The 24,264-nt window shown below is 34.9% G+C and overlaps 4 protein-coding genes and 1 long non-coding RNA gene across 5 annotated transcripts; 4 read left to right on the top strand and 1 right to left on the bottom strand.

Annotated features, from left to right (window-relative positions):
- The first annotated feature begins 4,420 nt into the window (after positions 1-4,420).
- Positions 4,421-5,597, top strand: LOC108831701 (uncharacterized). The gene is made up of 5 exons (XM_018605226.2): positions 4,421-4,646; positions 4,765-4,881; positions 4,975-5,009; positions 5,109-5,209; positions 5,296-5,597. Exons 1-5 carry the CDS (start codon positions 4,471-4,473, stop codon positions 5,389-5,391), a joined length of 525 nt encoding a protein of 174 aa, XP_018460728.1. The 5' UTR covers positions 4,421-4,470; the 3' UTR covers positions 5,392-5,597.
- A 2,662-nt stretch (positions 5,598-8,259) lies between these two features.
- On the bottom strand, positions 8,260-12,178 carry LOC108831702 (phragmoplastin DRP1E). The gene is made up of 14 exons (XM_057009434.1): positions 11,874-12,178; positions 11,731-11,794; positions 11,530-11,637; positions 11,251-11,352; positions 11,106-11,156; positions 10,957-11,018; positions 10,677-10,832; positions 10,292-10,486; positions 10,085-10,204; positions 9,928-9,998; positions 9,634-9,859; positions 9,509-9,559; positions 8,727-9,125; positions 8,260-8,635 (listed from the first exon to the last, which is right to left on the bottom strand). The coding sequence occupies exons 1-14, from the start codon at positions 12,018-12,020 to the stop codon at positions 8,507-8,509; spliced, it is 1,881 nt and encodes a 626-aa protein (XP_056865414.1). The 5' UTR covers positions 12,021-12,178; the 3' UTR covers positions 8,260-8,506.
- A 2,918-nt stretch (positions 12,179-15,096) lies between these two features.
- LOC108847910 (uncharacterized) lies at positions 15,097-16,551 on the top strand. The gene has a single exon (XM_018621279.2). The coding sequence runs from the start codon at positions 15,288-15,290 to the stop codon at positions 16,164-16,166; it is 879 nt and encodes a 292-aa protein (XP_018476781.2). The 5' UTR covers positions 15,097-15,287; the 3' UTR covers positions 16,167-16,551.
- A 543-nt stretch (positions 16,552-17,094) lies between these two features.
- On the top strand, positions 17,095-19,240 carry LOC130511768 (uncharacterized). Its single transcript, XR_008945274.1, has 4 exons — positions 17,095-17,935; positions 18,043-18,116; positions 18,281-18,458; positions 18,836-19,240. It is a non-coding gene; the product is annotated as an uncharacterized LOC130511768 (long non-coding RNA).
- Positions 19,241-23,117: 3,877 nt separating this feature from the next.
- Positions 23,118-24,264, top strand: LOC130511417 (probable polyamine transporter At1g31830; the record flags this gene model as incomplete). Its single annotated transcript, XM_057008396.1, has 2 exons — positions 23,118-23,291; positions 23,430-24,264. A coding segment is annotated over exon 2 (804 nt), but the record flags the coding sequence as incomplete, so codon positions are not given.

Raw genomic sequence — 24,264 nt, 5'->3', positions numbered from 1 at the left:
GTCTTGTCATTTTCCTTAGAAGTTTTAACTTCATCTTATGTATGAATTTTTTTTAGACTGTAATATATGAATATTATCTTTGAGGAAATATAATTTTTATCTAGAAAAAAATATGTGGCTGCTTGCAGCTTTGGAACTTTATTGTGTGATAACTGTTATATTTACTTCTTTGTCGTTATATTATTGTCATACGTTTCAAGAATTTAACAAAACTCAAACTGTTTTTTTTTTTAGTTCGTTTGTATATATTTTTCGTTGTAATTGTGCATGCCGAGCCAGTCTTCATCACGCGATTGCCCTAGGTTCGGACAACCTCCGGATCCAATCGGACAACCAAACGCTCATTCGAGCCATCAATAGCAAACACCCCCCAAAAGAGATCTTTGGTGTTGTCTCCGACATCAATTGTCTTGCTGCTTGTTTCGCTTCCATCTCCTTTTCTTTCGTTTATCGCTCTGCAAACTCTGAGGCTGATGTTCTTGCAAAAGAGGTTCTCCTTCTATTTTCATCTAGGCCTGTAATGGGCTAAAACTCATCTACTGAATTAATGAATTAGTTGTTCAAAAAAAAAAAGGTTAAAAAATGACTGCATAGTTTTATACAATTAATCGAACAAATCATACTACTACTTCTCATCTAATAAAAAAAATTCAAGTTGTGATCCCCAAATTTTATAAAATAGTTGGTTCAATAACTAAAACACCATAAAGACATTACATTTGACTTTGTGTTGTTATTTTTTTTTGGTTGACCCTGTTGTTATTTTTTATACAAAAACAATTGATCCTTTCTGTCAAGAAGTGTCTAGTTGTGGCTTTCTATTCGCTAGATCAGATTCAAAGACGACACAAGCAGTCAGAGATATTAAAAAGAAAAAAACTTGGACACGGTGTACCTTTAATTTCTTCTTACTTTTGTAACAAAACCTATCGCTTACTCAAACACTGGTAAAAATGACAAGCGATCCGTGGTATACCACAACAATTACAGCAGAAAAGATAAGTAGAATCTAATGTGGATTTTGTTTTCCTCCGACAAATTCACTGTTACTCCAATTTTGGAGGCAAGCAAACTGGTCCTGAACCGTGACCAAGTAAAATTACAGCAGAAAAGACAAAGTAGAATCTAATGTGGATTTTGTTTTCCTCCGATAAATCACTGTCACTCCAATTTTTTTTTTTTTGCTAAATGGTAAATATCATTGATGAAAATGGTAAAGCAAACTGGTCTGGATCCTGACCAAGTGTCTCTATCCCTCTCTACTAGGCAAAAACCAATTGTCACACGTTTTAAATAATATGCTTTCATGCAGTATAGACATGTAGTTTACAACAAAAAAGTATAGACATGAAAAACACATGAAAAAGCGCATTTTGCCTTACCGTTTGTATTTTGGTTGAAACTAGTTGTTTTACGGTTTTACCTATACATGCAAACATAATTTACTTATCAACATTTATTTGTTTATATTTTATTAATTCAAAAACCAATATGTTATTTTTGTTTTTTTTTTCTATCAGCAGGTTAAACTAATTCATATAGACTCTTCAAACTAAATTGTTAGCTTATCCACCTTTGTGTTTTTCGTCTGTGGTATATGAATGAGTTATAAGCTGATGATTTTTTTTTTCAAAATCTTTATGTATTGTAAATAAATTGTAAATGCTGGCCATTCTTCTGATTCGAAACCATCTTCACCAACTGAGAACAATCTGTTGCAAAAGTAACATTAAATTGTTGTAGATTCTTCATACATTCCATTGTCCAAAGAAGAACCTATAGTCCGAGTGAAATGGCGACTGACTCGTTCTTGTATTCCTCGCTCCTATTAAGCCGTCAAAATCTTCCAGTTTACTATACCACCTTTCTCCCAAAAAGGTTTCCTGATTTTCTATGATCCATTCTTAAAACACTATCTACCTGGGATAGACGGTATCATTGCTATTATTGGTAGTCGAGTTTGATCGTTTCCCTATGTAAATGAGATTTGTGCTTCAGTCTAAAGTAACGATTCCATTTCTACTAATTTAAGAGTATCTCTCGGGTCAATATCTAAATTGCTAAATACTCTGTTGTTTCTTCATTTCCACATGTACCATAAAACCCATGCAAATTGATGGTCTTCTATTTCCGGAGAAACCTTCCAAAATAAATGATCCATGTTTGCAAAGAGTGATTGAAAGGGGAAATGTCTGAGTTTGTTGAGATTCGTGCCTAAACTTGAACATGTTATTATTTATGTTTTTTTGCTTGATTAATATTTATAGATAAATTATTTTATATCTTATTTTGTAAAACACTTTAATAATAAAACTTATTTCAAGATAACAAACACAATATATAAGAATTGTCTTACTTTTAAAATTTAATATTATTAACATAAAAATATATAAAATTTATTAAATTCTAGATCAGAAACACTATTTATATTTTGTGAAATTAATAAAATCACTACCATTATCAATAAAATGGATATACACACTGTTTTCTTACTTTCCACTCATTATTCAGTATCTATACAACTTATGTTTATCTTATGATTATTATGACATAAGTCCTAGTATTTATATTTTTTAACAATACAAGGAAACATAACACATTCTGACAAAAATCCTGACACATGAATTAGTCAAAAAAAAAATTCAACCACAAATTGACCATTTTATGATGATTTTAAAATGTGGACAAAAGGTGGAGAAAAATCAAATTGGTTACATAAATGTTCAGCAGTATGTAACTACGAGTCTACGTCTAAGTCTTGACCACTTTATTATTGTCAGAAAAATGTTCAGAAATGGACCAGAAAGTGCACATTTTTCTATAAAAATTAACCATTTTCTCCGGTTGCGTAGTGGTTAGAAAATAGTCAAAATATCAACATAACCTTTCCCGGACCTTACGGTGGATTCTCTCATCAATGTAACATCGAGAACATAGAATTTACAGGTAATTCAGACTATGGTGGATCCTCAAGATGCAAAAATAATTGAAGTATACCATTAAGTCGAATTCAGAGAGTATATCGTGATGGATAGCATTTTACTAAAATGAGAGATACACGGTTAAATCTGGATATCAAGTAGAACGAGTGTATATGGATAGAGAAAAAACATTACCAGAGTATGATCTTTCGGTCTCTCCATTGAAGACTTTATGCTGGAAAGTACGATGAACCTAAGATGAAACATTTTTATGGCAACTGATATCATGATGTATAACAGTTGAGAAAAATTTAAGAACAATAGGAATACAAAGGGATATAATTTGTGCACGATATTGAGCACCTAAGGAATCGATAATTCATATGTTTTTAAATGTCCACCGGTGTTTCAAATTTGAGAACTCTGATGGATTTCATCAAATCCAGATATTTTTCCAACTCAATCACTCTTTCCAAACATAGATCATTTACATTGGAAGGTTTCTCCGGAATTGGAAGATCATCATTTTGCATAGATTTTATGGTGCATATGGAAAAGAAGAAACAACAAAGTGTTTAACAATTTAAATATTGATCCTAGAGATACTCTCAAATTGGCAGAAAACAAAGTCATTACTTTGGGATAAGGCGCATATTTCACTTACACAGAAAATCAATCAAACTCGATTTCTAATGGGAGCAATTGTACTGTCTATACCAGATAGATGGTGTTTTATGGATGGATCACGGAAAACTCAGGAAACCTATTTGGGACAAGGATGATATAGCACACTGAAAAGTTTTGATGGTTTAATGGGAGCGAAAAATACAAGAGCGAGTCAGTCGCCACATTACTCGCAGATAGAGGTTCTCATTTGGACAATAGAATGCATGAAGAATCTAAGACATTTTATTGTTATATTTGCAACGTATTTTTCTCATTTGGTGAAAATAGTTCCGGAAGCAGAAGAATGACTAGACTTTTCAAGTTATATAAGTTAAAGATCTTGAAGAGAAGTTTCAACAGATCATAGCTCATTCATATACCACAAATACATAATTAAGGACGAATTGTCTCGCATGCAGTGCAAAGAAGTAACCGTCGTTTATTGTCATATGGATGCGGATCTACTAGTTCGATTTGGAAAATCTATTTGAGTTTATTTAAGTTGCTAAAAAGAGAGGTAAATATGCAATTTTTTTTTGCAAAACAAAATATGATGATACATATACAGTATATATGTACACTGTTTGATCTCCTCTATGCATGGGGCTGAAAAATAGATATAAAAAAAAAATTAAACTGATTTGATTTAGTTAAAACGGTAAAAATTCCAAAACTGCATCGAACCAATCTAAAAACACTCGGTTTAACTGAAAGCGGAACTAGGTTCAAATTCACATCTCCTAAGCTTAAACCGATATAGACCAGTAGTTTAGCCATGGTAATCATTGCAACCCAATAAACCGGGTTCGTTAAGTTTGGACAGGCTGCTAATTAAAAGTCTTGTCCTTTCGAACAAAGTAAAGAGTTTGGGGGAAGACCGGAGATGACGGTGAGACAGAAAGCTATGTCGACGTTGCCGAAGCTGATTCGAGCCATGAGAAAGGAAGCTCCCAAGCAGCAGCAAAACCTCGTCTTGCCATCTCTGAGAAGAGCTTTCTCTCTCTACGATCAGATCAATCTCATCGACAACGTTCCAGAGGATCAGCTTCGGTTTCAGGAGTAATCACTCTCTAAACCCACCTCCCATTCTCTTTGATTCGTTCTCCTGATTTGAAAATTCGTTGAGTTTCGTCGTAAAGTTGGAACCTTTATAGACCATTTTTGTTGGGTTTCGCAGATTTGATGAGACGAGTTTCACGGTGAATGGGGTTAAGTACGATGGCAGCTTGCTCTGTGTTGGGAACTTGCTGATGTCATGGAGCCCTCGTAGCTTCTCCGAGATCACAACCGACAGGTACCCTCTCTAATCTTGAGTGAAAGCTTTAGAGTTAGTTAAGAGATAGAAGTTTTGGTAAAACGTTTGACATGTCTATTGTAATGGATGCAGCTTGTCAATTTTCCAGACTGTTAGACCAATTCCAGGTACAATCTTAACCTCTTTGCACATATTGAACATCAGTGGTGGTGTTCTGACTCTCTTTGTCTCTGTGTGTATTACTATTTCCTCTCAACGCTTTGTAGAGCTGTTAATTGTGGGTTGTGGAAGATACAATCATCCAGTGAATCCCCAAGTCCGTCAGTTTGTGAAGTCAATTGGCATGAAGCTAGAAACCTTGGACTCTGTATGTCTATCCCTCTCATGCTTTAGTTCTGTTGGTTGGTAGTGTATGTTTGTGGTTATTGACTGAACTCTTATGTTCTATTTTAGAGAAATGCTGCATCGACTTACAACATACTGAATGAGGAAGGCAGGATAGTGGCGGCTGCGTTGCTTCCTTATGGAGTTATACATCCTAACTCTTAACCTCGGCAGAACCAAACTTTGAACAACTCGAGATTATCTTTTTTTTTTTTTGTTAAAAACACCAGCACGGTCTGTAAATGAAATCTTTCACACTTAATTGTTTTTTCGAAACTTTTCTTGTCTTGTTGTAGCTTGAATAAAATTGAGCTTTCTCTGGAAACAAACAGCAGTTTCCTGCTTTATAACTTAAGTACCTGGAAGAAAGACATCTCAGGGTTGACAATCTTGATTAAATCTGTTTTATATAATATCTTCAGAATCCTGGAGATTATGGTCACTCATTCTGTTCAACTTATGTACTGAATTGATAGTTAGACTTGTAACTCACTGATTAAATCTGTGTCACAAAAAAAAAAAAGATTATGGTCACTCGCTCTGTTCATGCTTCTTCCTGTTGGAGTCTGAATATGCAACATCCATATAGTGTTACGTACCAGATGAAATCAGTAAGTCTCTAAACATCGACACTCATGTAGTTTATTTTTGCCGAGATTGGCTGGTTTATTTTTGGCATAAAACTTTTTGTTATAAAGTTTACTTTTCCGTAGCAATTATTTAGTTGTTTGGGAGTTAATGCAAAATAGTATCAAAGATAAAAAACAAGACAAAATCTGAGGTCTGGTAACAATTTTTTTTCTTACAAGAAATGGTGTTTGGTTAGAGTTCTTTGTTGGCGGAAACAAACAGTAAGAGCAGAGGATTCACCGGCGGTGAAGGCGGAACCTCAGCTCTACACAATGGACACTTCGAAGATATTTCACCAAGCCATGGATCGATACAATCTGCGTGGAAGCAGTGGCCACAAATCGTCAGCCTCCTCATCTTATCTCCTTCCTCTGCCTCTTGCAGACAAACGACGCAATACAGCGGATACGAATGGTTTATCCACTGGCTGCTGCTGCGGAACGTGAACGTGCGGTAGCGTCGCCATGGACGAGTGACGATGAAAATTGCTAGTTTTGAGAAGAGACGAAGAGAGAAGACGGCGATGGAGGCGGCTAATATGGAAACGGTGATGAATTCGCAGAATGTAAACACAGTTTGAGCATACATAATTAAAAAAAAATCAATGTTTACTTGGTAGTTGGTACCTAGTAGCGATTGAAGTGTAGGTTATATAACATACGTGTGTTGATGAATAACGCATGTATGTATGCAGTAGTGATGTTGATGAAGTGAACGGTCTTCGGTCTTGATTTAATATAGCGTTATTTTAAAGTTTGTGAAAATGTTGGTCTCTAAGCACGTAATTGCGTAATAATTTCACTTTTAGAAATATGGTTTTTTCAAGTGGATGCGTGACCATATAGTTACAAGACATTTTGGTGAATACGTGGATTAGGAAACTTGATTAATACGTCAAAGCCTAACAATTTCCAACTAAAAAGGTGATTATTACGACGAAAATTCGGCTACATTTACAACAAGACCTAGTTACGTATACGACAAGGCAAGTAGACTTGGAAAGTCGCTAGCTTTTGATTTTTTGTCGGCGAGACCTACTCTTTTTTTTTTTTGCGAGACCTAGTCTTTGATGCTGACAATTGACAAAGACACAAAATGACCAAAACAGTGACAATAATTAACAATTTAATATACACCACACCAAATAGAGAATCAGGAAGAACGTGTGATGGTAATGATCATGGAGGAGAACCGCATCCTAACCTTTCAAAGTTTCTCTTTAGATTTGTAAGTAGTTAAGTCCAATGGTAGCCAAAAAATTATTCTATATTTCACTTCAAAATAGAGTAACTCTAGATTTACTTCGATGATTCACTCTATAATAGAATAGATTATAGTGTAATGTTGTTGTTTTTACTCTATATTTGGAGTGGAAAAACAACATTACCTTTAAAACAAATCCAACTTTATAATGGAGTTATTCTATTTTATAGTGAAACATAGATTGAGTTTTTGTGGACCATTAGATATGCTGTAACAAATCGAGTATTGCCGTTTTAGATTGAGTATTTCGGATTTCGTTCTAATTTGTATAACACCTTAGATCACATTTTAGTAAACACGGGTTTGGATATAACACATCGATTTTAATTCTAGTTTGTATCACATGTAAAATTTATAAAGTAACCATATATTATTTACATTCAGATTATGTCAGTTTGGATATACCTGAAGTAAAATATAATTTTTAAAAATAGCATAAAAATCTCTATTTATATTTAACTGGATATTTAAAATCATATTTAAATTTTGAAAAAAAAATTAGATATCTTATCAAAATAAATATGGAAATAAATATTCAAAATACATATTATGTTTCAGATATTTATATTACATATTGATTTGGAAATTTGAATCATTTTTTCAAATAGTTTTTTGGAGTTTCCGATTTTTCTTGTTTTTGGGGTTATTCGTTCGGATTCATTTAATAGTACTTTCGATTTGAATATGTTTTGTAACACCAAACAAAATCTATTCGAATATTTTTTCCCTATTTTTTTTATATTTCAGATCGAGTAGAAGTCAGGTCTCTTAAGTTGGATTTGTTTGGATTTCCAGTTAAGGATTTTATGTTCATGCCTAACCAAGAAACAACCTGGTTCCTGCTGAAAACGCGCACCTCCTTTTCAGGACAATGAAATAACAGGACAAAGACGGATTCGATTTTAGCCTGTTTAATTCAAACCAATCCTCAACTGAAAATGATGGCTGCGCAGTCTTACTATCCCTGAAGTTGAAACTCCATGGAATTTTCAAATAGAAATGAATTTTTTTATTTCAAAGTCGTCCCAACATGGTCTGACTGATGACTACTAAATACAAAGACATAGCTAACAACATATTACAAACCCCGACAAACACACAAAGTCATAAGGGCATCCTTAAAGGGAGATTTTTAATGGGTGTGCTTATAGTAAAAATATTAGTAAAATAATGTATTTAGTTTAGTCATTCCTGAGTCTGTGAGAGAGAAGAAGAAGAACAAGAATAAGCACAGATCTTGTTCAAGCACTTTCAAACTGATCTTAATCCTTTTTTTCATTTTATCTTATTATTTAAAATCTAAGCACATGCAAAATGATCCTCCATTGAGGATGGCCTAAGGTTACTAATCACAAAATCCATCACCAGACACACACTATGGCTTTATTCATCGCGCCCAAGCAACTGCATCGATCTCATCTCTCGCTTTCTTATATAACTCGAGCCTCTGCGCACACTCTAGTCTCCTCCCCATCAATGCCGGATCTTCATCTAGTAACTCTCCCAACTGTTTCCCCTGTGACCACATATACATAAGTTTTTATAATGTATAGAATATAAAAGAATCAAGAGACATTTAGTTTTTTTATTATATAGTTTTTTTTTACCTCTCTCTTGCTGATCTGACTGTAGAAGTAATTAAGCAACGCGAGCTTGGCTTGTCTAACCTGGCAGTAAACACAAGCTTTTGGAATGGTGTTTCGAAGTGTGTCCGAAACCATGCTGACATAAGCGGATACATTCGATGCTATCCTTCTGAAATGTCCATCTCCGTATTGGTCTTGCGTTGCGGGTGAAGGAGAAGCAGCGGTTTGGTTCTTGCTGTTGGTGATCACTGGTCTTTCCATCTCTTGAGGAAGTTTCCTGAAGAACTCGGCTGTTAGATAAGCAGACTCCATCTCAACAAGTCGAATAACCGACTTCTTGCTTTCTTCCCTGAACTTCTCCAAGGAGGTGTTGGCTGCTGCAGCTAGCTCCACTTGCAGTGAAGGGAAACGCTTTAGCTCCTGCAAAGAGGATTCATTCAGTCAAACCTATTCTTGTTCACTACTACTCCCTCCGTTTTATAAAAATTCATGTTTAAATAAAATAATGGTTTCAGAAAAGGTATTTTCAATGTTTTTAATGATTAATTGTAACATTTAAAAATACTAGTTGTATTTTTTGAATTTTTATTGGTTTAAAATTATAGGAAATAGATAATCACAAAAAACTATGCATTTATAAGTTTATAACTAATAATCATTAATTTTAAAATTCAAAAACATTAGTTGTATTTTTTGAATTCTTATTGGTTTAAAAATTATAGAAAATAGATAAAAAATATGCATTTATAACTAAGGTTTTTACTTTTAAAAAAACTATGTATTGAGAAAAGCAAAAGTGTGACCTGAGTTTCTGCTATTGACTTCCTCACAAGCTCTTTCAAGACAAAGTGAACCTGAAGATCACCAAACTCATTATGGTCCTGTATACATAATAAAACTAAAATGAAAAGGTGTCTAAAGAACTTACAGCATCCACAGAAGCTTCAGCTGGACCTCTAAAGTAACCAAGCGCCCCTTCAATCAGACGGCGATAGCCCTGTTCAGGTGCAATCAAGTGAGGCTGATAACCATCTGCTTCAGAGACGATTCTCTTCACACTTTGCAGAGAAAGATGGCGATCGAAAGGAAGCTTCTTAAGAGCAGCTGGAAGCTGGTTGTCAAAGACTCCATAGATACGGTCACCTCCAGGACGCCTACAAATGTTTTAACATTTTGAGTTTTAAGAAAAATATCAATAAGGAGATGAGTAATGATTCTTTACCCTCCATCCAGATGTTCCTTGAATACTTTATCAAATGCACGGCACATCTCTAGTATAGTGTAGAGTTGAGCCTGCGAGTGAGAGTGAGACCAACAGATTTAAGAAGACATCAAAGAAGAAGAGAAAATGGTTTCATATAGAGAAAGTGCTCACTCACCCCAGCATCAACAGCAACAGGCCTACCCATTTTGTCTAACTCTCTTTCAAGCTCCTCGATGCTTTTGTTTATTAAGGATAAGATACTTGGTATGCGTGACCTGATTACAGACTCCAAGTGCTGCACAATTACAAAAAGACCTATTGAAACTTGAAAATATGAGAAATTAAATCTCAAAACACTTCAGGATTTGGTTGAGCCGAGCACCTTAGAGAGAAGCTTTGCAAGATATTCAGAACCCATTTTGCTGGCTAAGTGACCATAGTCAGGGCTTGTGTCAAAGTATTCACGCTCTTTTCTTCTTGCAAGCATCATGTCAGCGTTCCTATTAATATCTGCTTGTGAACGGTTCACTATCCCAACCCAAGGGTGTTGCAGCCTGTATGATCTTCCCTCAAGAACCTTATTGAAGCAATCATTTACTTTATGTTATGAACAAATTTTCTAAAGATAAGAAAAAAACATTGCTGTAGATTTGGTTAAAATATTATTATCACAAGAACTAGTTAAGAATGTTATGTAACACTCAAAATAAGAACATATCATGTGAACAAAATAAAACAAAATAAAAGATGAAGAGGTAGGTGCTTACATCTAATGCATTAGTTCCTTTGTCCATCAGGTCTAACTTGGTAAGAACACCAAATGTTCTCTCACCTGTTGGATCAACTTCTTTTGCAAGTTTGATTGCATCAGAAGTAGCTATGTCCTGGTTGGCCGGAGATATAGCTAGTATGATACAATTAGGCTGCAACAATAGAATTAACCGATTTAAGAACTAGAAAAAGCTATTTGGGTTCTGTTTATGTGTTTTTTTGCATTTGTGAATGAAATGTTACAAATATTGAAAGAAGTAGTTCTCAACTTCTCACCTTATCAACGTATGTGCGAACCATGGATTCGATATCTTCAACGATGGTTTCTGGTTGTCCCTCTGGACATCAAAAAAGACAGTATCATACACATCCATCAAATAATAAGGAGATGGGAAACCCAAAGAAGAGATAAGAAAAGTCATTACCAACAGCCACTTTAGTTAAACCAGGTAAGTCAACGAGGGTCAGATTCACAACTGTAACACAACAGGGAAAGAAAAAACACTTAGCTCTAGAAACAAAGAGTAATAAAATTTACAGGAAGTAAAAAAATGTGATTGAAGCAGAGACCATTTGGAGAGAAGATACTGAGGTGAATAGGAACTGGAGATATCTGTTTGCTCTTCCCTGTGATTCTATCAGTCTCATCTTGAATCTCCTTCCGAACCAAAGCTGCCAACCATCAAACAATTTTCAAGCAAAAAAGTCAATGAACACTTTCAACATCAAAAAGAGTCTTCTAGCCAGACCCACATGATGAAAATTCAAATGACAGGGACACACTAAGACAAGACCTAAGTAACCAACAAACAGAACAAATATACATTCTTATATTAAAATTGACAATACCGAAGTCTGTGAATTGATTCTTGGGCAGATGGAGGAACTCTGCATACTCCTCTGTTCCTTCCTCCGTCTTGTGCAGCTGCAACACCAAAGGACGTCTCGTAACGATACCTGCACCAAAACAAAACCAGAGCTCTTTTCGTTATTACAAAAACACACTAAGATAAGATAAAAAAGGCAAAAGGTTTAAGATTTTAAACGAACCGGATCCTCTAGGAAGAAAGTCTCTACCAACTATACTCTCAAGAACCGAAGATTTTCCAGAACTCTGCACAAAATTTGAAAGCGTCAAAAACAGAGGAAAAAACAGAGGAAGAAGTCAAAGCTGGTTAGAACTGAAATTTCACCTGACCACCGACGACGGCGACGGTAGGGAGAGCTTCCCATAGAGAATTGAACGCGTTGTCACCAGTTCCACCACCGTAATCACCGAGCACGGTGCATGCTCTTTGAATTCTATTAACCAATCCAATTAAACTCTCCATAGTCGTCATCTCCCTTCTCCTCACGTTTCAAATAAAAATTTCAAAAGTTTCAAATAAAGACGAAAATTCAGTTCAAAAATAGAAGAAAGAAGCTTGAAAATTCAACAACGGACCAAAGACTTCAAGAGCTTAGAGACGAAGGAGAATAATAAGAATGTAGGGGTAAATGGGAAAAATAATAGAGAATAAAAATGTCTCTCTATCAGTTCTAGAAGGTTGGTCTGAGGTCTCTGTGGTTCGGTCGGTTACAACCGAACCGGTTTTAAATTATTATAGATAATTTATTACTAATTCTAATAATATACCCTTTTAAAAATTCGTGACTGTGTGTTTCTTTTATGCATATTATATTCTTAAAAAAAATAATTTAGAATTTTAGGCTAATTTTTCATTTACATACGCCGATAATGAGCCAAGGTTGGTCTCTTTGCTTCTCTGGTTCGGTACGGTCTGGTTCTTACTTTACCAAACGGTCCAATCTAAAAACAGTGAAGATATCCATGTTCTTTTCATTAACGCGCGACTGGCGGCTGCGACAAAGAAAATACAGTGCAGAAGAAGTAAATTGAACGCCACGAAAAACTAAAATTGACACTAGTGATCTTATGGGAGTACAAAATCTGAGAAGCCGTTGCCGCTGAAATATTCAGCGTTCCATTTAGCCCTCGCAATCAGCCACAGCGTCAAGGAAAACAGGCTGGCGTGGTTTCATGATGATGTGGTTGCTTGTGTTTCTCCGTGGTGATACGTTTAATTTTCAGTCGCAGCCGCTGGCGGTGACGTTTGACTAAGAGAACATGGCTAAGATGGAAAAGATAGCGTGAATAGTCTTTTGCTCTTTTTGCCTTTATTTTATTTGAGACGCGTTTGAATTTTCGAATTTTAAAGTTTCACGTGGAGTGGTGGACCTACGTAATATTGTTTCAGTACCCACTACGTAGTGAACAAGGAAGACTCTGGAGAAGGCTATAAAGCCCAATACTGAAGTAAGGCCCAGTATAAGGATTTGGTGGACCCGATACAATACAGACTATGTGTCGGGAAGCCTCACCACCACTGATAGGGATTTAAAAGACCCAGTGAACAAGGTAGACTTTGAAAAAAAGCTTTAAAGCCCAATACTTAAGTTAGGCCCAGGATAAGGGACTTGGGTAGGACGCGTGGCAAGTGGTTGAAGAAACGGACGAACATTCGTGTGGGATGTGGAAAAAGACGATGGCTCGTTTATTCACCTAATACTTGTCGGCTTTTACCAGCCACGTTCACATGCTTCCCTTTTAGGTTTTTATTTATTTATTATATTTATGTATGTTCATTGGATATAGCCCCTTCAACTGTTGTTTTTGAAGTCAGTGACTGAGGTAATCACTACAACATGCCATTTGATTCCAATGGTATTGGTCCGTTAAAAAATAAAGCAATAGTCAACTATAAGTAGATTTAGCCTTCTGGAAGAAGCAGAAACTTACAAGCATAAGAGCTTCTCCAACGGTATAACACTATTTTGACGTGTGATGTGATGTTTTTTCACTCCAACCGGACGGCATATCTCATGGCATTTTAGTGTAGTTTTCCATTTTGCTACAGTGCAACACCATATTTGGTGTGTTACTGTAGCGACGGCAAAAGTTTTTTTTTTCAAAACTATTTGTTAGTGTATTGTTTAACTATATTTGATTATATTTAATTTGTATGATTAGTTTACTATTGAATTAAATATTTTAATTATATCTTATTGTTTTGTTATATTTTAATTATTATAAAATATTAATATAAATAAATAAAAAAATAAAACTAATTTTAAAATACATAACAAAGTTAAATTCAAACACTAAAATCTTTAGATTTAGTATATTTTAATTTAACTTTTGTCGATGTGTTTATTTAATTAGAGCAACAGTATGTTTTAATAATATATTATTATATAATATAGTTATGTTTATATATAATTATTATTTTAATTACAATTTTAATTTTAGTTAATATAGTTTAGTCATAAATAATTAATATTTACCAAAAAATAAATTAAAGGAATTTTGATTAATAATAAAATAGTGATAAGATTCCTTTTTAGTGTAACATTTGGTGTTGTGGTTGGAAACTCAAAAAGTTTTAGTGCTAAAATAGCACTAAAATAGTGTGATTTTGACACTAAAATGGTGTCATAGGTTGGAGATGCCCTAATGACATTTGCTTAATATAATATAATGATGATAAAGTGGCTGAATGCTTGTAATTGACTAAATGCCATGTGGGTAACATTTTGTAATGGTTGAACAGTTGAATGAAATACTAAGAAACATTAACTTATAGTACTAGTTACGTATCTTTTTGTAATTTTCTGATGTTTTAATTTCGTGATTATATATAAAAAGTTATACTAGTTCTGAATTTCGCAAAATTATTTGAAAAAATAAATAAAACATAGAAGGGTGATGTTATTATCTGTCAAAATGTTTTGCTTACATACAGTTCATATATTCTGAAAATAATTATTTTTTGGTAAAAATTCTGAAAATAATTTTGTTAGCATTTTTGTTGTTTCTTTTAAAATTATAAGTTCTTAGTGTATATTTTATTATTTAATAATATAAAGTTTGATATAAAATTTGTACTAATTATAGTATATTTTAAATTGAATTCACAGAAGATTATATAGTTTCAAAATTTTATATATTTATGATGAAATATTAATTGTTTTTGATAGTTGCAAAAAAAATAAATGAAGTAGTAGTACCATGTTGAGAAATGAGAAAGTACTCCCTCTGTTTTTTAAAGATGTATGTTTTAGGAATTTTTTTTGTTTCAAAAAGATGTATTTTTCATATTTTCAATGTAATTTTTGTCAACTAATTATGAATAATTGTGAATCTCAAAAACATTAATTGTATTTCTTAAAATTTTATTGGTTTAGAAATATAGGAAATATAAAATAACAAAAAACTATGCACTAATAAGTAAATTTTAATATGTTTTATTAAAAAGTGTGAAAATCTCAAAACATGTATTATTTAAAAACAGAGGGAGAGGGAGTATTAGACATGGCTAGTCTCGTAGGTACTGTCTTTATCCCGACAGAACAGAGAATGCTTTATCTCTCTCTCTCTCTCCTCAGGTCATCTTAATTCTCTCTATCTAAAAACAAATAGATCTTTTTAGAAGAATACAAAATCTTTGCCACCAGATCCTCCTCATCTAACATCTTGTCACATCACTATAACTCCCCCGAAACTTTCGACCAAACAAATAACAATAATCAAAATTTCCTTTCCTCCGATGAGGTGTAAAAGACACACCGTCGATTTCACCAGCAACGTCGGCGTCTGCGCTTCTTGTCTCCGCGAACGTCTCCTCTCCCTCGCCGCTTACGCTGCCGCTGAAGACAACAACAATCGTCGATCGCGTAAATCTGACAAACCACCTCCGCTTCTGATCTTCCCTCGCTCTGTTTCTCCTTACGTAACCAGCAGAAAATCCGATGCCGGAGGTGGGGATATTCGCCGGTTCCTCGCCGCGCCTCAGGTGGATCTCGGATTATTCTCATGCAAGGACTTCGAACCGAACCGATCCTCTAAACCGAGAGGAGTCAAAGCTTCGAGACTCTCTAATCTATTCAGAGCTAGTAGATCTGAAGATCACGGCTCCAATCATAAACCGGTTTCTGTAAATTACGGTTCGGATTGTAAACCGGTTTCTAGATTATCATGCGACGGTTCGGAGAGTACTTCTCATTCTTCGTGGTTCTCTTCCTTTCTCTCCACCGGTCGTTCCAAGAAGCAACCGGAAGACGCAATCTCCGGCCATCGTCGACCACAAAGAGTGTTCTGCCGCGGAATGTCGCCTGCGAGAGATGAATACGAGCCAACACCGTCGGGATCAGTCGAGGAAACGCCGGGGAGATCGAGAAGAACGCCGGCGGTGAAAACTCCGGGGAGGAGGAGGATCGCGACGGGGATGGGTTTCTGTTTGAGTCCGTTGGTGAGAGCTAGACCTCACTGTCCGTTTAGACGGAAAACCAGGTTTCCGTCGGAGGTTGTCGGAAGTGCCGGGGAAGTAACGGTGTTGGAAAAGCCGCATATCGCGGAAGCGGCGTCGTTTTGCGCGAATAGGTCGAAGAAGCTCGTGGATTTAGGTAGAGTTCATCACCGCCGTTGAGTTTATAGTCTGGTCAATGTTTGACTAGTGGTAATAGTAAATGACGTATGTATCCTCGTGTTCTAAAGATTCATGGATTTTTTTTTTTTCAGATTCAAGCTTTTTTTATTGGGATATTGGGTGGTATAACACCAAAAAAAAAAACAAAATTCATTCCCTAACCAAAATATCACTCTCTCATCTATTTTTTCTTCCTATCTCTCTCTACCTTCTCCCTATAAAATCAATTTCTCGGCTATTTCACAAATAAACCCTTTTTTATTTGGCTTGTGGTGGTGAATAATCGGAAAGAAAGTAGTTAAAAAGTACTTTTTGGTTTTCTTTTATTTTGTAATGTGTTTTCTCTTTCGTGATTGTAATCTGTAGACTGTTGGAGCAAAGTCTTGTTCGTAAAATATTAGGAGAAGCAATGCAGTCCAGTGTCATTATACCATTACTTCAGATGAATGACATCTTTTCTTATTTATCAATGTCACAAGTGATAGACTGATAGTGTTGCAAGCCCGATCTGATCAATCATTTTTTTACGAGTTGACTATAATCAATCATTATCACATATGACTAATTTTGTTAGGACTGGTCAAAACAGACCAAATCCAAGTTTTGTTACGTCTTTTAATTGTAAACTGCAGTGTAACTCATTCAACAAGATCAAATCAAAGCTAAATTCAAAATAGTTTCGACCAAACTGGGATCAGGTTGGGCCTATAAACATACAGAACGGAGCCACGGTAGATAGTCGATATTTACTAGTACTATGCTATATTGATATGGTCAAAGGTCATCTATTACACTACTAAAAGGAGGATATCAAGCTCCCTAAGCCTATCCACGTCGGATTTTTAAAACAGCCAGTAATAAATCATCTTTGCTCCACGTCACTCATTTAAACACTTCTTTCAGGCTTTTGTGTCTGCTGATAGAATTTGAGCTTCGGTTAATTTTTTGTCTGAATAAAGAAGCCCACAGACCAAACTATTCATCCTGTCTTCGCCGTTTTCTCTCTTCCACATCGTAGACCTAATCTGTTGAGCCTTTCGACTCCCACCCCTCCTGTTTCTCATCTTTTCATATCATTTTTGACGATTAATTCACCCTACCATCTCTAATCAATCCTTCCCAAACTCATTCAATTGATTCCTTTCACCTTCTTCTCTGCTTTTCTATTTATAAGCTTTTTCATTTCTTTTTGACGATTAATTTCTTATTTCTCATCTCTTAAACACTCAACCTGATGGATCCCACCGGAAACTCTTCACTCTCCAGCATCCGCGAGAACGGCAAGAAGACCGTCGCCTCCTCTGCAAATCCGAAACCAAACGGGAAGTCCATTGATTCCTCCGCCGCTATGGAGAAACCTAAGGAGAAGACTGCTTTGTTGTCCACCAATTCGATGAAACCAAACCGCTGCGGCATAAGAGAAATGCAGGAGGCCGTCATTGTGGTGTTGGATCGCTGTGCGAGAAGAAGGTTGTGTCTTTTAGTTCTGCAACTCCCTCTCAAATGATTTCTATAAATAATCTCCCTTGATTTCAGTTTGCAAAAGTATTGATGTATATTTTAAGTTTCTCTCTAAAACTTCTTTTGTCATAGCGACTGAGTTCAATCGTTCCACTTCTACACAATCAAAAGACAAGAGGCAGTGCACTTTAGGGCATAGCGTAAGGAGAGGAAGTTGATTACCGTACGGCGGATTGCCTCGCTGAAGAATAAGGTAGCGGTTGATTTCCACCACCATAGTCGTTACTGACATCGCTGGAAACAAAAAGGTAAACATTTTGCAAAAGAGATCGAAGAAAGAATGAGTTGACCTTAAAGCTCTGTTTCTTTTAGTTTTTTGATATACCTTTTTTGTTTTTGTTTCTCTTTGAATTAGGAAAAAAGATGCCAAGCAAGAAGCTTTCAGGAAGTATTTAGAGTTCAGTAGAGTTATTGATTCTCTAACCAAAGGTGTTGTTTCTTTTTCTACGTTACACCATCACTAAAACACACTGCTATTTCTGTATCAAATAGTTTGATCGTTTTCTGACATGGTAATTTGATCTATACTCTTTTGTATGTTCTGGAACACAATCTGGGTTTCGAATGTACTTCTGGTTGTTTCGTATGAGCAGAATGATAAGTCTTCCTCTGCTTTAGAGTCAGTTAAGTTCCTGGACACCTACTTTGTTTCTAACCAGTATGTACCCAGGTGATGATAGCTTCTAAGAACTTTGTCGGGTGGAACTGGGTTGCTCTTGCCAGGCAGTCATGGTACTGCTGTGGAGTCACGCAAGAAGCCAGCCAGTCATGGTACTTCTTTTTTTTTTCATGTCAAATCCAGTGTAAGTTTATGTTTTGGTTTTTTTAACGTGATGTGGTTTTAAAGAAGGTTACGTATTCTACGGCTGAAACAGAAGCAACCTTGTGGAAATTTATTTCTCTGTCCCAGAATAATGACTTCCCTCTTCATACTTCCATTCTGGATTTTGTGGAGGATATGGAAGTCTCGAAATGATTTAATTTCCAAGCACAGAGTTTCATCTGCTTCTACTTTAGTATCGTTTGCTTCATGTGATGTTAATGATTGGATTTCTGCATCATGTTACTAATGTAGATGCCTCTTATAATGTGCGTACGGGTTGTGTTGTGGCTGGTTTGATTGTGCGTGACCATCTTGGCTGTTCTAGGTTTTGGAGATATTGTTGTTCTAGGGGAGTCAATTTCTGTAACCGAAGCTGAGGCTAGAGCTATTTTGATGGCGGTGCAGAGTACACGGTTCATGGGTTATGAGAATGTGATTTTTGAAAGTAACTGTAACTCCTTGGTGCAAAGTCTGAATGGAAATGATCATTGTTTCCATATTCAGAATGTCTTACTTGATATTCGGTTATGGTCGTCTCATTTCAAGGGGTGTCATTTCCTCTTTGTGAAGCGTCAAGAAAAGGAAGCAGCTCACTTCTTGGCCCGACATAGTCCTCAAAATAACATTTTCTTTTCAAGTTGTCCATTTCTACCTTTTTGGTTAGCTCCAATTTTGTATAAAGATTATGTTACTTCTTCTGATTATTAATACATATCTGTTTTCCGAAAAAGGAGCTTATAATGGACAACAGATTATATAAAGTGATATGAAATGAAGTCGTCTATATACTTTGAGATTCCTACTTTGTTTTATAGCGGTTGATATAGTAGGGATCTTTTGTCTATATTAGATTTAGTGTTTTCATAAAATCGTAAGAAAACGCAACTACACAAGTAATCTCATAATTATCTCCTTAGTATACCAAACCCACTGAAAATATTAGTGTTTTAAAAAACAAACATTGGAGTTAATTTTAGCTTCAATTTATCATTAAATTTAGAATGCGTAATTCTTTTTTCTGTGTTCGACTATCTCTTGCTTAGATCTCAATTATTTAGGACCAAGATATAATAAAAACATTTATCTTACATTGTTACATTGTTTGACTTAGTAGATTCCAAAATTTCCTTCTCACGATCTCACTGCCTCTCTTCTCTATCAGCCAAACCAAATACCTAAAAAACTGTTTCCTCTACAAAACATACTTTTGCAGGTTTAGAAGTATACGATGAGAGTTGCCAACAACTCATAATCTCCGTCAATACCAACCACCAAGGTCCGCAATTCATTGCAATATAACTAGCACCTAATGGCATTCAAAACACGAGTGACCGTTTGATCATTAAGGCCAATAACAACTGTAATAAGTGATGGAAAAAGTGGTAACAGACCATATGATAATTGAGGCTTTGACTTAAAGATAATTAGATAAACAAACCTATATGTTAGTGATGCTTTGACTTAGAATATGTAAATATATATGTTAATAAAGCCTTGACTTTTATAGACAAAAAAAGAAAAACACTGTCTAAAAGAGAGAGTACACCAACGCAGTTTGCATAATTGGCGAGGATGGATACTACATGAATAAATACAGCTAGGGGCGGGTTGTTACTGCCTACTTATATGCTCTTATTTTCCTCTTTTTTTTGTCACTTAAATATGCTCTTTTTTCCAAGTTAGCTTTAGATCCACTAAGAGTAACTACTATGTCTACTCTATTTTTTTGTCATGCAATTTGAATCAAGACCAGTTCATAAAGAAATATTTTTCAACTTGACCAACATTATTTTCAATACGAGAAGATGAAAACATATACCGACCGAGCTATTCACACTAACAAGAGTTTGTTTTAAAGATTTTTTTTAGAAAGTTCGTATTTAAGATAATATTGGCTTTTTTAACATGCTTTCTTAAATACTCATTGCATAATTATATGAACTTGCAGGGCATCGCTAATCCTATAATACATTCCAAAGTTTTGAGTATAATATAGGTGTCTGTAGTGTTTGAGAAGAGGTGTATTTCCCAATCCACAGAGTGATGATCCGGTTTATATGATTTAAAGATCAATTTTTGGGTGGTATTTTTCTTTTTCAAAAACCTTTCGATTAGTTTGGTTTGTGACTTATTTTTATTTGTAATGTGTTTCCATAACCTGGTTTGGAGAACAATAGCATTTTTGTCTTTTGATATTTGTATTCAATTTATTCTTTCTCATTTTTTTGCTTTTTTAATTATGATATTTGGTTTTGTTAAAAAGACTGATTAAATCATCTATTTTAATCAGAAATCATGCAAAACAATTTTATTTCTCTTAGTTCCATTGAAATTTGAAAAATAATCTTCTTAACCTTTAGCTAAAAAAAAGTTTTTAGTCTCCTTAATGAAAGAATTTTGGTTAGTGTATCAAATCATAATTGTATAACTGTAAATTAATTATATATAGATGGACTTATTTATCATTTGAAATAATGTAAAAAAACATTTTATATGTCAGTTTGTATTTTCTTTGTAGAGAGGGTAGAAATTGAAAAGGTAAAATCAATATTTCTAAAGACATAACAAAGTTTAAATCAAATGTGTATTTAACAATTGTTTTATATGAAACAAAACATTTAGCTAAAACTTAAGAATATTGACTATTCATCACTTTCCATTAACTTTAATAAAAATAAATAACAAAGAGTGAGGGATTGAAAAAAAAAAGTGAGAGATTGATTGGTGTTCTGTAGTTATTGTTTTTTTTACTTTAGAAAATAGGCTGTGAATTTTTTTATTTAACTTTAGTTATTTGGCTATAAATTTATTTTCAAATCACTAAATAAATTCTGTAGAAAAATTGATTTTGAAAGCTAATATTTTTTTTTTACTGTATCTTTAATTTTAATAACTAAAACCTGATTGTCTTTAAAAAGTTCTTTAAAAAAAATTGTCCAAAACATATATCTTCATTACCAACAACTCTTGAATTTATTTATGTCAAAATTCGTTGGACAACATAATAAATTAATTTGTTTATTAATTATATTTAATGTAGTAAATTTTGCTATAATACATACTTACATAAAAATAAACAAGTTAAAATTAATTAAAATTATAAGAGGAAACCCGGGCGTAGCCCGGGCAAAGAACTAGTTAAACTAATCATTCAGTTACTGTGATTATGAATGCGACAGTCAAAAATTTGAATTAACTGAATCTTGACACTTGAATTAACGTTGAGTAACGAAGAGTGTGACAGTTTTGACTTTGTTTTTGTCTTCACCTTAGAAATGATTATCTCGGCCACATTTTGCTACCCTCTAGTCCCCTTCAACACATAGACCCACAAAGCTATTGAATTAGAATTACTTATGACACAAGAATCAATAGCTTTGTTGATAATATTGATTCTTGTGTCTATAAAATATCTAAACACGTAAGCTTCACCTTATCAAATATTCATTTACTTGGATTAAAATATCTAAAAACCTATTTCTATAGTTTAATCAAAAAGTTAACAATCATCTAATCTAATCAAAGTTTCTAGAATAACAATTACCCAATCATAATAAGCAGACATTTACCAACTATAATCCTCATATATCACTAACATCACAAAAATAATTATAGGCTTTATCCAAATCTACCACTCCCTAAGCTTTCGCATCTGTTCAAGTGAACAATCTCTGTAGTTGAAAAAGACTGATTCTTGTTTGTACGTAGCTTTATACGTTTCGTAAACCGATTGTTTCTAACTTTATAGCTTGTGCCAAACGTCAAAGTTTACTTTCAAGAAGAAAATTTCTTCGTTTATTAAATACTAAAAACAATCCCTAAAACCTATAACACGTATCAAACTTATTGATTAGAAATGTTTTAATTATTTAATGGTGGTTGTAGAGGATGAATGAAGCTGTGAATCATGCAACAAAGGTTAATGAAGCAATCTTTGCAATGAAAGGTGTTCCTGTCGTGAGAGCTCAGATATCTTTTGGAGCTTACTAGATGGAATTTGAATCTCAACCGTCCATAATTCTCTATGGAATCAAAGGGATCAGATCTAGTCTATCATCATACCACCTTCACAAGTTCAATAGTTTATAGCGTGCATGCATGGTCCTTTTCAATACATTTTGTAAATTTTGTTAAAATCCGATCTGTGGACATTGTAAATTTTCATGTAATATTTTAATTGTTGTGAAATAACTTAAATAACTTTTTGTGATTTGTTTAATTTAGTATTTCAATTCATGTAGTTATTTTTTTCCTCCAAAACGAAAGCATTTCATTAATTTCTGCCATATGGTTTTGCTAGACGGGTTATAAACATTGTTTTCGAACATTTCGAAAATTTTGGAGGGTCGTTCTCAAAGAAGGCCCAACCACACTCCCTTGTTAGGTCCATTACTAAATCCTTACAATCAAACCGTAAGAAAAAAAAACGTTAGCAGTGAAAAAAAAAACTCATTGCCAAATTGCCCACTGGTCGGGTAAAAGGATAGAAATGTAACTTACCAACTGTTCCAAATATCGGACCGTCGATATTTATAATCGAACGGTTCATAAATATTCCTCCATTAACAGCATAGAGATGAAATATAAAGAGATGCCCTAAACCACCTTTGCCCTCCACAATACAGAACAGACCCGTGAAGTCAGAGAGACAGAGAGAGAGAGAGAGACACACACACATAGAGAATTTCGCCGGAGAAATTTGCGGTTACGGTGGTCTTACTCAGTAACAAGACATTAGAATCTCCAGTCCCTTCTTCACCAGAAAAAAATCATCGATCTCTGTAAGTAAATTTGTTACGGGGATTCTCGTCTTCTCAAATTAATTGAATCTTCTCAACCTTCAATCAATTTTCTCTTTTTGGACTTTTAACTTCTTAATAATTAAAAAAAAAATACTAATGAAACTCTGTTTCGGACAGATTATACATCAAGTTTCTCTAATCGGTTTGGATGACGTTATTGCAGAAGCGGAGAATCATCACAGTGAATCCATCAGCTTCTATTGAGATGAGCCACCACAACAACAACAACAATGAGGTTCCTTACACAAGCGTTGTTGATGATGAGACTCCATCTCCCAAAGCCACCGACAAGATTAGGAAAGTGTCAATGTTACCACTCATTTTCCTCATATTCTACGAAGTCTCAGGAGGTCCTTTCGGTGTGGAGGACAGTGTGAATGCAGCTGGACCCTTGTTAGCTCTTCTAGGCTTTATCATCTTCCCTTTCGTTTGGAGTATCCCCGAGGCGTTGATCACCGCTGAGATGGGCACAATGTTCCCCGAGAACGGCGGTTACGTCGTCTGGGTCTCCTCTGCTTTGGGACCGTTCTGGGGGTTTCAGCAAGGTTGGATGAAGTGGCTAAGTGGTGTTATCGATAACGCCTTGTATCCTGTTCTGTTTCTTGATTATTTGAAGTCAGGAATCCCGGCTTTAGGTAGCGGTTTACCGAGAGTTGCAGCCATCTTGGTGTTGACTCTTATGCTTACTTACTTGAACTACAGGGGTTTGACTATAGTTGGCTGGGCTGCTGTGCTTATGGGTGTGTTTTCTATCCTTCCTTTTGCCGTCATGGGTTTGATTTCGATTCCGCAGCTTGAGCCTTCGAGGTGGCTTGTGATGGACTTAGGGAACGTGAACTGGAACTTGTATCTAAACACGCTCTTCTGGAACCTAAACTACTGGGATTCCATCAGTACGCTAGCTGGTGAAGTGGAGAACCCGAACCAGACGCTTCCAAAGGCTTTGTACTAC

The sequence above is a fragment of the Raphanus sativus genome, chromosome 4 (genome assembly GCF_000801105.2).
Source record: "Raphanus sativus cultivar WK10039 chromosome 4, ASM80110v3, whole genome shotgun sequence".
Taxonomy (NCBI): Eukaryota; Viridiplantae; Streptophyta; class Magnoliopsida; order Brassicales; family Brassicaceae; genus Raphanus; species Raphanus sativus.
The sequence above is the reverse complement of the archived record's forward strand: the minus strand, read 5'-3'. Positions and strand labels throughout refer to the sequence as shown.

Bases quoted from the DNA above. Each gene is read 5' to 3' on its own strand.
- LOC108831701 (XM_018605226.2), top strand. From the start codon at position 4,471: ATGACGGTGAGACAGAAAGCTATGTCGACGTTGCCGAAGCTGATTCGA. The intron at 4,647-4,764 runs GTAATCACTCTC...TGGGTTTCGCAG, and splicing joins GATCAGCTTCGGTTTCAGGA to ATTTGATGAGACGAGTTTCA. The intron at 5,210-5,295 runs GTATGTCTATCC...GTTCTATTTTAG, and splicing joins AGCTAGAAACCTTGGACTCT to AGAAATGCTGCATCGACTTA.
- LOC108831702 (XM_057009434.1), bottom strand. From the start codon at position 12,020: ATGACGACTATGGAGAGTTTAATTGGATTGGTTAATAGAATTCAAAGA. The intron at 11,638-11,730 runs GTTCGTTTAAAA...GTTTTGGTGCAG, and splicing joins CTTTCTTCCTAGAGGATCCG to GTATCGTTACGAGACGTCCT. The intron at 10,205-10,291 runs GTGCTCGGCTCA...GTAATTGTGCAG, and splicing joins TTGCAAAGCTTCTCTCTAAG to CACTTGGAGTCTGTAATCAG.
- LOC108847910 (XM_018621279.2), top strand. From the start codon at position 15,288: ATGAGGTGTAAAAGACACACCGTCGATTTCACCAGCAACGTCGGCGTC.